This window comes from Eptesicus fuscus, chromosome 21, assembly GCF_027574615.1.
Source record: "Eptesicus fuscus isolate TK198812 chromosome 21, DD_ASM_mEF_20220401, whole genome shotgun sequence".
Classification (NCBI taxonomy): domain Eukaryota; kingdom Metazoa; phylum Chordata; class Mammalia; order Chiroptera; family Vespertilionidae; genus Eptesicus; species Eptesicus fuscus.
In genome coordinates, this window is record NC_072493.1 from 39,349,830 (window position 1) to 39,367,522 (window position 17,693).

Sequence of the window (17,693 nt, forward strand, 5' to 3'; positions counted from 1 at the left end):
TCCTTGGCCAGAATCTAATGTTGTTTTCCTTCTTCCCCCGTGTGCCTTCCCAAGACTCAGCCCTTCCCGAGAAGGAGGACAGAATGGCCAAGTTCAAGGTGAGTTGGGCTTGCCTGTCTAGGTTTTAAATTGTCATCTCATTTCTCAATGAAAAGGCTGTGTCTTTCTCTTGGAAGGATTAAAGAGAAAAGTAGGCATTCAGGGCCCTTTTATGTGTCAGATCATCACTACTTTTTTTTTTTTTTTAATTGATTTTTTACAGAGAGGAAAGGAGAGGGACAGAGAGCTAGAAACATCGATGAGAGAGAAACATCGACCAGCTGCCTCCTGCACACCCCCCACCGGGGATGTGCCCGCAACCAATGTATATGCCCTTGACCGGAATCGAACCTGGGACCTTTCAGTCCGCAGACCGATGCTCTATCCACTGAGCCAAACCGGTTTCGGCAGATCACCACTACTTTTTATTTTAGTGTAGGTTACTTTCTACCAGAGAGAGAGAGAAACATTGCTGGGAGAGAGGAACATCGACGGGTTGCCTCCATACATGCCCTAACTAGGGATTGAACCCTCAACCTTTTGGTGTGGAATGACACTCTAAGCAACTGAGCCACCTGGCCACGACTCATCTGTTCTTTTATTACAAAGAAACAGGATTATAAAATTTCAGAAAACTGTTTAAGTTCACACAGGAAACCAAAGATCCAACTGATGCAAAAAGACTCCTAAAATTTACTTGGATAAAGACAGAGAGACAAGGGAAAGAATTCCCCAGTCAGAGACTTAGCCCTGTGTGTGTGGTGCCTGGTCATGCTGGCGGGTAGAAAACACCTCAAATGATACAGTCTCTCCCTGCTCACTCTTCAGTGGCCCCACCTTCTCTCTGATTTCTGTTGCACCTGGATATGCTGCAGTCCAGTGCCGGACACAGTTTCCATATAAAAAATTATGACAAAACTGTATGCCAGTGATTCTTAATCAGGGGCAATTTTGCCTCCAGTGAACACCTGGATACATTTTGGTGTCTTCACTTGAGGACTGCTATTGGTATCTCGTGTGCAGAAGTTAAGGATTCTGCTAGTAATCTTACAATGAAGAGTGACCTGGCCAAATACGTCAGTAAAGGATGAAAAATCATGCTGTGCTCAACGCTATACAAGACTAATAGTAAAATGTGGGTGGAAATATTTATAAAGCATACGATAAAGAAACAAAGCTTAAAATCTCCAATAGAAATTTTACAGTCATAAGATAAAAAATCCCAATCAGAATCTGAGCAAAGAACATTAACAGGCAGGTACTAAAGAAAAAGTAAGGATGACCAGTAACTATGTGAAAATATGATGCGCTTATTAATTATATAAGTGCAAATAACCAAAATACATTGTATTTTACTGATTAGATTACCAATGATTTTAACACATTTGTTGGCCCCAACCAGGCAGTTCAGTTGGTTAGAGCATTGTCCTGATACGCCAAGGTTGTGGGTTTGATTCCTGGTCAAGGCACGTACAAGAATCAACCAGTGGGGTGCAAGGTGGGGGCCCGAGGTGGAGCTGACCCACGGCCAGGAAGACCCTGGCTAAATCGGGAACCAACCACAAAGCCCTTCCCTGCTCCCTGGAAACCATGAACTCCGTGTCCCCCAAATTTGGCCCCCCTGCAGGAATGTTCATAAATGAGTATAAGGGTGTGTGGGGAGGGGCAATGAGAGGTAAAGACACATATGTAATACCTTAACCTTTTGCACTCAGATGTCGAGTGTGACTCGACACGGTTAGCATTAGAATAAAGGAATCGAGAAAATAGCAAGCGAGTGCAAAGGGTTAATAAAGAAAGGAATAATAAACATTAAAAAAAAGAAAAAAAAATAGTATCAGGGAGGTGCATTTGTTGAAATCTTTAGTGCTCAGGGAAAAAATCCTGGAGCAAAGTGGAAGATCCTTGGAAGGCCATCTGCGATTTGGAAAGAGTTTGATAAAGAAGTGAAGAGTTTTGTGTTTGTCCTGGAAGGCAGCAGCCAGACAAACAACATTCCGTTACCGAAGGAGAATAAGCAAATCCAGAGGTTTCTTGTACCTCCGAGTCACATACCCCTGGGCCAGACTTCACTGAATTGCTGTAAGATACACAGAACTCCTTTCAATGCTGCCCCCCTCCCGTGAGACTGGTTATGGATTGAGGTCACCTGTGTTTGGTCCTGTAGGAGGCGGTGACGTTCAAGGACGTGGCTGTGGTCTTCACCGAGGAGGAGCTGGGACTGCTGGACGCTGTCCAGAGGAAGCTGTACCGAGACGTGATGCTGGAGAACTTCCGGAACCTGGTCTCAGTGGGTGAGGACAGGCGCTCTGTGACTGAACTTGCGCCCTGTAGCTGGTTGCCAGTTTTCTTTTTTTAAAAGTTTTTTAAAAATATATTTTTATTGATTTCAGAGAGGAAGGGAGAGGGAGAAAGAGATAGAAACATCAGTGATGAGAGAGAATCATTGATCGGCTGCCTCCTGCACTCCCCCCACTGGCCATCGAGCCCACAACCTGGGCATGTGTCCTTGACCGGAATCGAACCCAGGACCCTTTAGTCCACAGGCCAATGCTCTATCTACTGAGCCAAACCGGCTAAGGTGCCAGTTTTCTAAGCAGCGGGAGACACGGCAATGGCTTATTTCTGGTGTTCCTCCCCCAGCTAAAATGTGTTTTGTAAATGAACTCTAAATTGGCCATGTGGCTGTTAACATGTTTTTGGCCTTTCTCAAACTGTGATCATGTCCAATTAGTGGGCCACGACACCCATCTAGGAAATCAAACCAGCAGTTTGGTTAATCCGAGGATATTTTTCCATTGCTATCTATTTCTTTCTTTATTTATTTATTTATTTATTAAATATATTTTATTGATTTTTTACAGAGAGGAAGGGAGAGGGATAGAGAGTTAGAAACATCGATGAGAGGGAAACATCGATCAGTTGCCTCCTGCACACCTCCCACTGGGGATGTGCCCGCAACCAAGGTACATGCCCTTGACCGGAATCGAACCCGGGACCCTTGAGTCCGCAGGCCGATGCTTCATCCACTGAGCCAAACCGGCTAGGGCTCCATTGCTTTTTAGAGAGAGGTAGAAGTGAGGGGGAGAGACAGAGAGAGAGAAACATCGATTGATTGCCTCCCGCACTCGGCCAGACCAGGGCTGGGGATTGAGCCTGCAACTGATCAAGCTTCCAACTGAAGCCCTTATCCAGAATCGTTCAGTCCCAGGGCCGACGCTCTATCCACTGAGCCAAACTGGCTAGGGCTGAAGCAGCACTTTTTAGTGAAATAAAATGGGGTAGAAGATATCAGAGCCCCTGGCAGTCACTGCCCACGGCAGTAAAATCTGTAGCCTGTGCCGAGAATGGGGTGAGAAATGGTGGAGAGGGTGTGATGAAGATAAACTTTTCTTTTTTACATTTTAACAGTTTTATAGAGATGTAATTTACATACACATACCCTACGTATCATACAGTTCACCCATTTACAGTATGCAGTCCTACAGTTTTTAGTATATTCAAAAATAAACATTTCCCCCCAGTAATTTATACTTAACGTCTACATGTCCTGGGGTTTTTGCATAAAAGCATTTTCTCTGGCAGGCCATAACAGTTTGGAAAACATGAATGTTGACGTTCTGAAGGTGATCCAGTGAGGTCACATTTTTTATTCATTTTGGCCTTTAATGTATTAATTTTAAATGTTTGTCCCTTGCCTTTTCACAGGGCATCTGTCCTTCACTGCAGATGTCATCCCCCAGTTAGAGAGAGAAGAAACGCTTTGCCTGATGAGAACAGCGACCCAGAGCCGCAGCTCCTCAGGTGAGAGCCCTGGGACTCAGCTGTCCTGCTTCTATTTTTTTTATTTTTTAATTTTTTATTTTTTTAAAATATATTTTATTGATTTTTTACAGAGAGGAAGGGAGAGGGATAGAGTTAGAAACATCAATCAGCTGCCTCCTGCACACCCCCTACTGGGGATGTTCCTGCAACCAAGGTATATGCCCTTGACCGGAATCGAACCTGGGACCTTTCAGTCCGCAGGCCGATGCTCTATCCACTGAGCCAAACCGGTTAGGGCATTTTTTTTTTTTTTTTTTTTTTTTAAGGACAGAATACATTTGTATTCAGGGCAGGGTTATGTTTTTAAAGGTGACAAAACACTCACACTCCCAAAGAGGCAAATTAATATTAGAAGGTTCATTCAAGCTAAGAGTCACACCACATTAACTGGAAACAGCCTGGGTTTAAACTCTGCCCTGCTTCTATTTTAAAAATATTTTTTTATTGATTTCAGAGAGGAAGGGAGAGGGGGAGAGAGCTAGAAACATCAAGCATCAATGCTGAGAGGGAATCACTGATCGGCTGCCTCCTGCACGCCCCCTGCTGGGGATCGAGCCCACAACCCGGGCCTGTGCCCTGGACCAGAATTGAATCTGGGACACTTCAGTCCGAAGGCCAATGGTTCTGTCCACTGAGCCAAACCGGCTAGGGCCGTCCTGCTTCTTGTCACCTCCACCAGTAAGACACTGGTCTGAGTCACTGTCACCTCCCCCACTGTGGTGCTGGTCTGAGTCAGGGCCTCGTCTGTGGATTACTGCAGCAGTCTCTATCACTCTCGCTCTTCTGTTTTGCTCTTTTCCAATGAATTCTCTACTCCAAGTGATTTTATGAGTGTTTGTCAGATCTTGTCGGTCCTCTGCTCAAAACCCCTACTAGCTTCTTATCTGATTCAAAGTAAAATCCAGGTACTTAAAAGTGGTGTATAGTGTTCCACATGGCTCTGCCCCCGCTTCCCCCCCATCCCTCTATAAACGTGACCTGTCACTTTCCCCTTTGTCATCTGCTCCATCCGGTTTGGGCTCTTTGCTGTGCCAAGCGTGTTCCCGCCTTGTCACCCTCTTTTTGTTCTTTCTGTCAGGAGCACTGTTTCCCTCTGTCATTGTCCCAGCTCCTCCCTTACCTCACATAGGGCTTTTCTCAAATGTTAGCCTCATATGAGAGGCCTCCATGACCCCTCTGTGCATAAGCCCTTCTTCCTCCGCTCCCTTCCCTTACCCTGTCTTAGTTGGTGTCTAAGCACTTATCATGTTAAAATATATTTTTATTTATCTTACTTTATTCCATTGGAATACAATCTTAGGAGCAGAGAAATTCTGTTTTCTTTATTGCTTTATTCTCACTATATAGAACAAAGTTGGAAGAGGGCAGGTGTGGTATAAATATTTATCAAATACATGAATGAGTTAATGATGGTTACATAGACCATTTCCCATTAGTCTCTGAGATCCATAAAGTGTGGTAATAAAAAACGTGTGCCCTGGCCGGTGTGGCTCCTGGTTGGAGTGTCGTCCCACGCGCCGAAGGGTCACAGGCTCAATTCCCGGCCAGGGCACATACCCAGCGTGCGGGTTCCAACCACGGGAGGCAACTCATCAATGTTTCTCTTTCACATCAATGTTTTTCTCTTTCTCTCCCCCCTCTCCCTAAAAAAATTAAACAAAAACACATCCTCGATGAGGATTTTTTTTAAAAACTGTGATGAAGGCATAGTCTAGAACAGTTTTTTCCCCTTGACGAGTGTCTAATTTTATTAGGTCCTTTTGGGTATAGATAGAAAATCTTAGCTTTTCATTTATAACCAAGTTGATTATCATTTTGCCCCTGTGGTTTTCCTGCAGCCTTTAGTAGTGCATCATACTGTCTTGGTTAAGAACTGCTTTTTCGAATGAAGATTCTTAATAGCCATTTTATACAGAGATGCCTTTACTGCTTACAAAGCACCTCTGATATTTTCCTATTTTGTTAATGTTCGTCAAAAGCTACTAAGTTCAGCCCTAACCGGTTTGGCTCGGTGGATAGAGCATCGGCCTGCGGACTGAAGGGTCCCAGGTTCGATTCAGGTCAAGGGCATGTACCTTAGTTGCGGGCACATCCCCGGTAGGGAGTGTGCAAGAGGCAGCTGAATCGATGTTTCTCTCTCATTAATGTTTCTAACTCTCTATCCCTCTCCCTTCCTCTCTGTAAAAATCAATAAAATATATATTAAAAAAAAAAAGCTACTAAGTTCATTTCAAGTTCACTACCTCCTGCCTTCAGCTTGAAAACCATTGGTGTGGTCCATATGGAAAATGTATCTCTACCCATCATTTTGAGAGTCTCCTTTCCCAGACATTATTCCTGGGGCTCTAAATATTGACTCCTACTTGAAAAAGGAAATATTTTGGACACACAGGAAGGAAATACATACAAACACCAAGGAAGCCAATGGTCCATAGGCCCCATGGCCACTTTTATCCTTGATGATTCTAGAGAGAGAGGAAGGGAGAGGGAGAAAGAGAGAAACATCCATGTGAGAGAGAAACATCAACTGGTTGCCTCTCATATGTGCCCCAACCAGGGATGGGACCTGCAACCTGGGTATGTGCCCTCACCCAGAATTGAACCCGAGTCCCTTTGTGCACGGGACGCTGCTCTAATCACTGAGCAACACTGGCCTGGGCGAGAGAGTGATGTGTATTATTGCTGTAAACCTTTACTCACCCCACCCCCATTGTCCTCCTGAAGGATATTTCCCAGCAGGGGGTGAAGGATACTCTCTGCTTACACTCTGAACTTCAGACACGTGGATGCAGTAAGGATTTTTCTCCCAAACGTGTCTTTCCAACCAGCTCAGTGTCTCAAAGGCTCTGAACATTGGAGTAAACTTCCAATAAAATAATTCAAAGCAAAGGTTTTCAACATTGCCTGGGGACATCCTCTGCTAATGTGTCTGGAAGGGTTTCCCTAGACATTCTGAGCATTTTGGTCAGATGTGCATACAGTAGGCAGAAGAGAAAGCTTTTAGTAAGGTGCAGCTTCATCGTCGAAGTATTTTTTTTTTCCAAAACAGATTTGTAAAAAACTGTATTTGTTGTGCTCTGTATCAACCTTTTATACTAAATAAATATCAAACTATATTCTTCTCAAAGATGTTACTAGTATTTCTGAGGCCTCTTCCATAAGTATTATGCACAGTGAAACCACTTTACAAAAGCAGTGACTTAAGCAGCCAACCCTAATGCTTTGTTAAAGCATTTCTCTGTTTTTAGCTAAAAATCATAGGGTTCTTTCTGCTTTTGTGTAAAGTTTGTACAGCTAGCAGTGTAAAATACGGACACCTTTTAAAAAACAGAAATGAAGTCGAAACTCAAAATCCTTTTGATTCAGCTCTTTTATATTTCATAAAAAGAGGGGGTGGGGGGAATAATGCAAGACCCAGAATTTTGGAGTGGTTGATGTGCCTCCCTTCTTTTTACTTTTTGATTGGCTGCCTATGTGCCAGTGACAATGTAGCTGAGCTGTTTGTGCTGCCACCGCTGCCCATATCCATGTGATGCTGCAGGGACCACAACTGCAGCCGCCCAGGATTGCATAAAACTTCCTACTCCAGCCCTAACCGGTTTGGCTCAGTGGATAGAGCGTCGGCCTGCGGACTGAAGGGTCCCAGGTTCGATTCCGGTTAAGGGCATGTACCTTAGTTGCGGGCACATCCCCGGTGGGGAGTGTGCAAGAGGCAGCTGAATTGATGTTTCTCTCTCATCGATGTTTCTAATTCTCTATCCCTCTCCTTTCCTCTCTGTAAAAAATCAATAAAATATATTTTTAAAAAAATTCCTACTCCAGTGAGGTTGGTAATAGCAGCATGTCGAACAGATAAGGCCTGTTCTTGAGCCATAGAGCCTTGCTCAGAACCCTGCTCCCCTGGCTGCTGAGGATTAGAAGTTGTAGGTTGCTGGGGTGGTTGAGTTGTCGAGGAAGTATTTTTCTTGCTCTGCAGCCACCAAATTTCTAACTTGTGGCTCACCTTTGGAACCTAGTACAATTCTTAAATGTGTCTTGTTAGAGAGTAGTGATTGGGAGCCTGGTGGACCATCTCTTGGTTCCCAGAATCATGTAAATCAAAGAACATGATACATGATAATAAAAATGGAGCTTTCTCCTGGTTCCATAAAGCCTCAGGGTGTTGTTGGCCTACGTTTATATATAACTGACATTTCTGAACAAAAGCATCCACATGCCCATCTCAAAATTCTCTTTATTCTTTTAGGAGACAAGAGTCTAAGTAACATGGAGGTTATTCAAGAAATTGGATTAAGGTATCTGCCACATGAAGAATTTTTCTACTCACAAATCTGGCAACAGGTTACCAAGGGTTTAACTAGATGTCAAGATTCCACAGTAAACATTCAAGGAACTGGCTCTCCATTGGAAAAACAAGGTGATGCGCCCTATAGATATGAGGGATTCGGTAAAGGCTTTAATCAGAGTTTGCATCTTCAGGTTCACCACAGAGTCCACAGTGCAGAAAAACACTCCAAAGGAGAGATGTGCAAGAAAAGTTTTATTCAGGACTCTTGTCCTCAAATTAATAAGACGGCCGATGCGGGAGAGAAGCCCTATAAATGTGAAAAATGTGAAAATGCCTTCCATCGGTTTTCAAGTCTTCAAGCCCATCGGAGAGTCCACAGTAGAAAGAAATCGTATAAATGCGATACATCATGTAAGAGTCTTAGTCAGAGGTCACATCTTCATCATCATCAGAGAGTTCTTACAGGAGAAAATCCACACAAATTTGAGGAGTGTGGGAGAAATGTTAAGCAAAGCTCACATTGTCAAACTTCTCTGATAACCCACACATCAGAGAAACCCTATAAATGTGAGGAGTGTGGAGTGGGCTTCAGTCAGAGTGCATATCTTCAAGCCCATCAGAGAGTTCACATGGGAAAGAAACCTTACAAATGCGAAGATTGTGGGAAGGACTTCCCTTGGCATTCACGACTGCAGGCTCATCAGCTAATGCACACGGGCGAGAAACCATACAAATGCAATACATGTGGCAAGGGTTTTCGTTGTAGCTCACACCTTAATGCTCATTGTAGAATCCACACAGGAGAGAAACCCTATAAATGTGAGGAGTGTGGGAAAGGCTTCATTGCACGCTCACAACTTCAAGTCCATCAGAGAGTCCACACTGGAGAGAAACCATACAAATGTGAGAGGTGTGGGAAGGTCTTCGGTCAGGCCTCAAATCTCCTAGACCATCAAAAAGGCCATACTGGTGAGAAACCACATCAGTGTGATGCCTGTGGGAAAGGCTTCCGTCGGAGTGCAGAACTGAAGGCTCACTGTAGAATCCACACAGGAGAAAAACCCTATAAATGTGAGGAGTGTGGGAAGGGCTTCAGTCAGGCCGCAAATCTTCGAGACCATCAAAGATGCCACACTGGAGAAAAACCACACAAATGCGGTACCTGCGGGAAGGTCTTCATTCGGAGTTCAGAATTGAAGGTTCACTGTAGAATCCACACAGGAGAGAAACCCTATAAATGTGAGAAGTGTGGGAAGGCCTTCATTCAGTCCTCAAGTCTTCAAGTGCATAATAAGAGAGTCCACACGGGAGAGAAACCGTATCAGTGTGCGGAGTGTGGGAAGAGCTTTATTGTAGGGACACAGCTTCATCTCCATCAGAGGGTCCATACTGGAGAGAAACCATATAAATGTGAGAAGTGTGGTAAGTTCTTTACTAGGAGCTCAAACCTTCAAGCCCATCAGAGAGACCACTCTGGAGAAAAGCCGTACAAATGTGAGGAGTGTGGGAAGGGCTTTAGTGTAGGGTCACAGCTTCATATCCATCAGAGGGTCCATACTGGAGAGAAACCATATAAATGTGAGAGGTGTGGCAAGTTCTTTCGTAGGAGCTCATACCTTCGAGCCCATCAGAGAGTCCACACTGGAGAAAAGCCGTACAAATGTGAGGAGTGTGGGAAGGGCTTCAGTTGGAGCACAAGTCTTAAAATTCATCAGCGAGTTCACGCTGATGATGAGGGTGATAAAGACTTTCCCTCATCGGAGAACTCATACAAGAAAGAAGCTCGGTAAAATTACATGTTTTCATACCTCAGAATGGGTGCTAAAATAGTCCAGTGATCAGCCCTATTATAGAAAACAAAAATTTCTTTTGAAAGAGTCAGTACTTCAGCCAGAGCTCAACATGTCGCAGTGGTTGGGTGACCACAGCAGAGAAGCCTCGTGAGAGTGGAGACATAAGGACTTCATGCAGAACCTTGACAGTTATCAGATATTACACAGAAGAGAGGCATAGAAAGGATGGGTCTGATCTGAAATTAACCAACAACACGAAGATGAAATGCTAGAAACTCCTCTGTTGGAGACCTGACAAGGCTCGGTCCCCTACCCACTCAGAATGTTCCCTGACTTGTTTTTTTTTTTTTTTTAAATATATATTTTATTTATTTTTTACAGAGAGAAAGGGAGAGAGATAGAGAGTTAGAAACATCGATGAGAGAGAAACATCGATCAGCTGCCTCCTGGGGATATGCCCGCAACCAAGATACGCGCCCCTGACCGGAATCGAACCCGGGACCTTTCAGTCCGCAGGCCGACGCTCTATCCACTGAGCCAAACCGGCTTCGGCCCTGACTTGTTTTGATGGCACATTCCTATTGTCAGCAGATCAGTAGAATAAGAGCAACCTTTCATAGCTTATCAGAAGTCTGTAAATATTTACCGAGAATTTGGCTTCCTGCTTTATCTTAGAGATTAAGAGGAACAGAGAGTACATTCCTCTTTGTTGACCTCCCATTCAGTATTTGTGTATAAAAGGCATTACTCAGTTAATAAAGTTGCTGCAGTCGGTCGATGACCTATCTGCAGTCGGTCGATGGCTACCTGCAGTCCTCCCGACCCTGCTCTCCTGTCTTTCTTTTCTCAATTCCCACCTCCCTACCTCAGCCTGGTTCGACCGTCAGGCTGGCCCTGACACTCCCCTAGCATGGGTGGGGAACGTCCGACCTGTGGGCTGGATAAGGCCCACAAAATCATTTGGTCTGGCTCTGTTTGACCAAAAATAGCAGGCTAATTTTTAAGTTGATAATTTATATGGCCCATGAATGATGTTATAAATGTTCAAATGGCCCTTGTCAGAAAAAAGGTCCCCCCCCCCCGCCCTAGAATGTAAGTGTGAAGAGGGTAGCAACTTTGTTGACTGCCAAATCTACTCTACTTTTTCATTGTGGGTGTTCAGTATATTTTTCCCATTGATTTTCTAGAGAGAGTATTAGGAAAAGAAGGAGAGAGAGAGAGAGAGATTGATGTGAGAGAGACATGTCAATTGGTTGCCTCCCACATATGGAACCTGCAATCCAGGTACATGCCTTTGACCAGGAATCAAACCCAAGACCCTTCAGTTCAAAGGCTGGCGCTCAAACCACTGAGCAACACCGGCCAGGGCCAGTAATTGTTAAATGCATAAAAGAGAGAACAGCCATATTTGAAATTTCTATTCAGTTCATCTGTAAATATTTATATAAGTTTGTACTTAAAAGAGGAATTCTGCAAGGCTTGGAAGACATTTAAATTAGACACACGGGTACATTTACCAACCTGCAGGTCATGTGAACTAATGTTTATCAAACTGAGGGTTGCAAACTATTAGTAGGTCCAGAAATCCTTTCAGCTGTTATGACCAGCACTTTTGTATGCTAACAATTGAAATTTGCATGCATATTATAATTTGAAGTAAAAATCTCAAGGTTAGGGAGGAACCAAGATGGCGGCATAGGTAATCACCTGTATTTACTGCCTCGCACAACCACATCAAAACTACAACTAAAAGACAGACTGATATCATCCAGAACCACTGGAAGGCTGGCAGAGTGGAACTTCTACAACTAGAAGGAAAGAGAAAAGCGCATTGAGATGCGTAGGAGGGACAGAAGTGTGGAGGTACGGAGGCGCGTGCAGAAATGGGCTGGCAACTGGGTAAGCTGTTGTCTCTTTCAGTTGGAAGGGAGATACAAGCTCCCGATTGCTCTGAACTCCAGTTCCGGGCGAGTCTCTGGGGACCTAGACTCATACGGGGAGAAACTAGACTGTCTGGCATCGGGACAGGAACACGAAGGCGGCTTTCTTGTAGAGGTGCTTCCAGCAATCATTGTTCCTGCATCGGGCCTTGGGAAACAGAGACCCGGGGACCTCTCAGAGGCAGGGCTGACTGGCAGCCATTGCTGTTTGCTCCAAGAGTGTCCACCTCAGGTAATTAGGGAGGCTGAGCTACTGGGCCCTATAGGACACCTAGCACACAAAGCCACTTTATCAACACAGGGAAGCAGCCAAAGTGCAGAGACAAATATGTCACAAACGAAAGAAATGGAGGAAGGCAAACTACTGGATATAGAGTTCAAAATCACAGTTATAAGGTTACTCAAGAATCTTCTAGAAACTTCCTGATGATTCCCTGAGACCCAGCCTCACCCAATTTACACCACCCAAGCTGTGAGCAGAGGTTTTTGCATATGAATGGCCTGTTCTTTTGCAATCTAAAACCTAACAAACTGCTGTTGGGTCAAAGAGCACCAAAACTTCCAAAAGAAGGACTAAGGCTGGACAGTAGCCTGCATTGCTTCACAGCTGGGCCTCATCTGGGCACTTCCAAACCTCAAACAGAGAGGAGGAGTCTGAAGATCTCTCTTTAACTCCTGCTGGGTGGCCTCAGGCAGTGGCTGACTTTGCACCTCCTTGTAGATCCAAGAGCCAGTGTACCCAGTGGTCAGGGAGAGACCATCCAGATTACAACTCTTCACATCCATGGGTGACACACTCAAGGGGCAGACTCATTGAGCACCAAAGCCCCACTGAAGCAAGTCCTGCCCCATAAGGGTGTCTCCAGCATAGCAGTTCTCCCATTGTAAACACAACTGGTTCTCACAACCAATTGGCCAGGTGGTCTCTTCCTCCCAGTGATACCAATAGCAATCAAGGCTTAACTACAACAAGACTGTGCACACAGCCCACAAAGGGGTGCAACAAGAGTGTCCACCTCAGGTAATTAGGGAGGCTGAGCTACTGGGTCCTATAGGACACCTAGCACACAAAGCCACTTTATCAACACAGGGAAGCAGCCAAAATGCAGAGACAAAGAAACATGTCACAAACGAAAGAAATGAAGGAAAGCAAACTACTGGATATAGAGTTCAAAATCACAGTTATAAGGTTACTCAAGAATCTTCTAGAAACCTCCGAGAAATTTAGTGAGACCCTCAAGGATATGAAAAAGGACCAATTAGAAATTAAGCATACATTGACTGAAATAAAGAATAATATTCAGAGATCCAACAGCAGACTAGAGGATCCCAAGAATCAAGTCAAAGATTTGAAATATGAAGAAGCAAAAAAATACCCAACCAGAAAAGCAAAAAGAATCCAAAAATATGAAATAGTGTAAAGAGCTTCTGGGACAACTTCAAGCCTACCAACATCCGAATTATGGGGGTGCCAGAAGAGAGAGGACAAGATATTGAAAACCTATTTGAAGAAATAATGACAGAAAACTTCCCCCACCTGGTGAAAGAAATAGACTTACAAGTCTAGGAAGCACAGAGAACCCCAAACAAGAGGAATCCAAAGAGGACCACACCAAGACACATCATAATTAAAGTGCCAACGGCAAAAGTCAAAAGAATATTAAAAGCAGCAAGAGAAAAACAAGTTAGTTACCTATAAGGGAGTACCCATAGAACTGTCAGCTGACTTCTCAACAGAAACTATGCAAGCCAGACGGGAGTGGCAAGAAATATTCAAAGTGATGAATAGCAAGAACCTACAACCAAGATTACTCTACCCAGCAAAGCTATCATGTAGAATTGAAGGTCAGATAAAGAGCTTCACAGATAAGAAAAAGCTAAAGGAGTTCATCACCAACAAACCAGTATTATATGAAATGCTGAAGGCTATTCTTTAAGAAGAGGAAGAAGAAGAAAAAATAGGTAAAGATAAAAATTATGAACAACAAAGTAACAACAAATAAATATCAACAAGTGAATCTAAAAATCAAGTGAATAAAAAATCTGATTAACAGAATGAACGGGTGAATATAATAGAATCAGGGGCATAGAAAGGGAGTGGACTGACAATTCTCAGGGGGAAGGGGGTGTTGGGGGTGCAGGAAGAGACTGGACAAAAATCGTACACCTATGGACTAGGACAGTGGGGGCGGGGGTAAGGGTATGGGGTGGTGTGGGAACCGGGTGGAGGGGAGCTGTGTGGGGGTGGAGAGGAACAATTGTAATAATCTGAACAATACAGATTTATTTTTTTTTAAATCTCAAGTTTATAGTTTTATGACTTGACAAAGGTGAACACTTGTGTAATCTCCAAGGCTAATCCTATATAATATGCAAATCGACTGAATGGTGGAATGACTGGTCGCTATGATGCGCACTGACCATCAGGGCACAGATGCTCAATGCAGGAGCTGCCCCTGGTGGTCAGGACGCTACCTCCTGAGTGCTGCTCAGCCAGAAGCCAGGCTCACAGCTGGCAAGTGCAGGCTGGCGAGCGCAGGATGGCGAGCGCAGTGGCAGTGGCAGGAGCCTCTGCATCCACTGCAGGCAGGTTGTAAGGAGCAAGAGCCCCAGACTGCAAGAGGGATGTCAGAAGCCAGCAGGTGGACCTCCCCCGAGGGGTCCTGGACTGCGAGAGGGCACAGGCTGGGCTGAGGGACCCCCACCCCCCAGTGCATGAATCTCACTTGTGCACCGGGCCTCTAGTGTATACAATATTTCTATTAAACCAGAATATTTCCTTATATACATTTTCCGTCAATCTGATCTCCAATGGCAACAAGTATGATTTTTGTGCCATAGATTAGTTATGTCTGTTAGAGGGAGTGGTCAGTGTGCAGGCATTTTATAGAGAAGTTCAACAAGGGGGGTGGGAGGGGACATGCACGTATCAGGTGGCGGGTGACCCTTCTGAGGGTTGTGAAGGGGAGGCAGTGGATATAGGCCGGATGATGCTTATAGGTTGCTGGCATTAAATCAAACACCCAAGTTTCCTTCCTGTGGTCTTCACTCTGACATGTAGGCTAGCATGGAAACCTCCAGGTTTGTTTGTTTTTTAATATATTTTTTATTGATTTCAGAGAGGAAGGGAGAGGGACAGTGAGATAGAAACATCAGTGATGAGAGAGTCATTGATCGGCTGCCTCCTGCATGCACTGGGGATTGAGCCCACAACCCGGGCATGTGCCCCTACCACGAGCTTCTGGTTCATAGGCCAACGCTCAGCCACTGAGCTACACTGGCCAGGCATCCAGGTTTTCTTATACATAAACTTGTATTTGAAAGAGACCACATTTGCAAAGTTGACCCAAAGCAATTATGATAGCTTCCTGAAAGGTAATGTGGGGCCAGATAATGTTAATTCAGCCAGCAAAAGGATCCAGAAGAAATCAATGGGCATTCAGGAAGTCTCTTGGAATATCTTAGTAGTTAAATAAAATCGTAGACTATTGTTTTATTTGTTGAATTTTTCTGGAGTATTTTCCTGTATTATTGGCCCACCTGCAGACAGAGGTTCCCTTCAGGGGACCACCTTGACATGTCAGTAGCCTAATCCAGTATGTGTCTCTCTCACATCGATGTTTCTCTCTGTGTGTCTCTCCCCCTCCCTTCCACTCTCTAAAAGTCAGTGGAATGATATCGTCGGGTGAGGATTCACAACAACAACAAAAACGTCATAATTCCTTAATACCTTCTTTAATGGGACTTTGTGGGTGTCTACACATTTAATAGGAAGTGGCAGGTTCCCTGAGGTCTGTGTAACATGGCCAATTGTAAGGGCATTGGATTTGAGCTTTTGAACCGTTTACTCCCAACACCGCTGATACCAAATGCGTGTGTGTGGAGGGGGGAGGGGATCCCCACACCACTTCGCCAACTCTCCCACACCGCCAGGATGTCCCCACACCACTTCGCCAACTCTCCCACACCGCCAGGATGTCCAGTGATTCAGTTCCGTTCTGACACTAACTACCCAGAGTTAGCCTTAGGCCCTGCAGATCAAGGGCTCAGCCCCACAAGACTGCCTCCACTTTAGACTCCAATGACAAGTCCTGGACCTGCTATAATTCTGACAGACCAGCTATAAGTTAGAAGTTCCAACAACCCCTTTCTCGTGTTCAATAATTTGCCAGAACAACTCACGGAACTCAGGAAAACAGTTTACTTAATATTACAGGACACTATAAAGGATACAACTCAGGAACAGCCACATGAAATGGATTCATGAAGCAGGGTATACGTGTAGGGCTTGGTGCTTCTATGCCCTCTGAATGTGCCACCTTCCCAGCACTTAGGTGTGTCCACCAACTTGGAAGCTCTCAACCCCATCATTTAGAGCAGTGGTTCTCAACCTTCCTAATGCCGCGACCCTTTAATACAGTTCCTCATGTTGTGGTGACCCCAAACCGTAAAATTATTTTCGTTGCTACTTCATAACTGTAATTTTGCTACTGTTATGAATTGTAATGTAAATATCTGATATGCAGGATGTCTTAGGCGACACCTATGAAAGGGTCGTTCGACCCCCAAAGGGGTCGTGACCGACAGGTTGAGAAACTGATTTAGAGGCTTTGTGGAAGTTTCATTAAAGAGACATGCTGGATGAAGTCATTGACCATGAGTGATTGAACTCAATCTGGAACCCCTCTCCCCTCCCTGGAAATCGGGGTGTGGGACTGAAAGTTGCAACTTGCTAATCGTGCCTTGGTCTTTCTGACAACCAGCCCCTGTCCTGAAGCTATCAAGGGGCCCATCAACCATTGCTTCATTGGGACAAAAGAGGCTCCTATCACACATGAAATTCCACGGGGTTTAGGAGTTCTGTGCCAGAAACTGGGATGAAGACCAAATAAATTCATACTGTATATGTTTCTTATGTCGATATCACAGGGCTTAAACTAATATAAATGTTCATTAGATCAAGCATCCAACTTAAGATGGAGATGAGCAATTTCACTGGGGTCATGACAAGTGGTAAAAGATGGGTGTTTGAATTCTAAGGACTTGGTGTCCAGTGATATTCCTAATAGTGAAGATTATTTTCTTTTTAAACTTTGAAGGGTCACCAGGCACCAGTGTGATCTGCTATCAAACCTGGGACCTATTGGTGCCTGGGACAATGCTCAATCGATTGAGCCACACGGGCCAGGGCTGACCTTTTAATCTTTATCATTACATAATGTTCCTAGTAATATTTCTCTTTTTGAAGTCTAGATTACCTGATATTGATATTAATATTTATATAGTCATTCCCATTTCTTTATGATTAGTGTTTGCATGGCGTATAATTTTCCATCTTTTAAAATTTTATCTTATCTTGATCTTAATATTTAGTGGATTTCTTGTGGACAACGAATACGACAATCTTGGCATTTTGCTAAGTTTTTTTTTTTTTTTTGTCTTTTAAGTTCCTTTTAGCTTTTCTTGTGAGACAACCTATATATATATAACTCTGTATCTCTTCTGAGAAAAAAATACATATAAAAGCAATTTATATAAATGCAATATCTCAAATTAATCAATTTAATTAATTATGACCAATAGTGTTTAATATCTTTACATGTGATTCCTGATTGTAGCATTATAACCTACCAAACCACTGGTACCACTACGTCAAGAATAGAGGTTAATACCTTCTTTGCACATCATTGCCTCTCCCAAACCATTCTACCTCGCCCATTCTTCAAATACCCAGCTTTAATTCTCATACAGTTCAGATTATACTCAAGGTTACCCTCCTTGCTTCTCCCTACTGCCCCTAAATTGAAC

The 17,693-nt window shown here is 44.1% G+C and overlaps 1 protein-coding gene across 1 annotated transcript; it reads left to right on the forward strand.

Annotated features, from left to right (window-relative positions):
* Window positions 1-83: 83 nt before the first annotated feature.
* On the forward strand, window positions 84-10,275 carry LOC129147612 (zinc finger protein 45-like). Its single transcript, XM_054710335.1, has 4 exons — window positions 84-98; window positions 2,207-2,333; window positions 3,748-3,843; window positions 8,111-10,275. The coding sequence occupies exons 1-4, from the start codon at window positions 84-86 to the stop codon at window positions 9,940-9,942; spliced, it is 2,070 nt and encodes a 689-aa protein (XP_054566310.1). The 3' UTR covers window positions 9,943-10,275.
* Window positions 10,276-17,693: the final 7,418 nt, after the last annotated feature.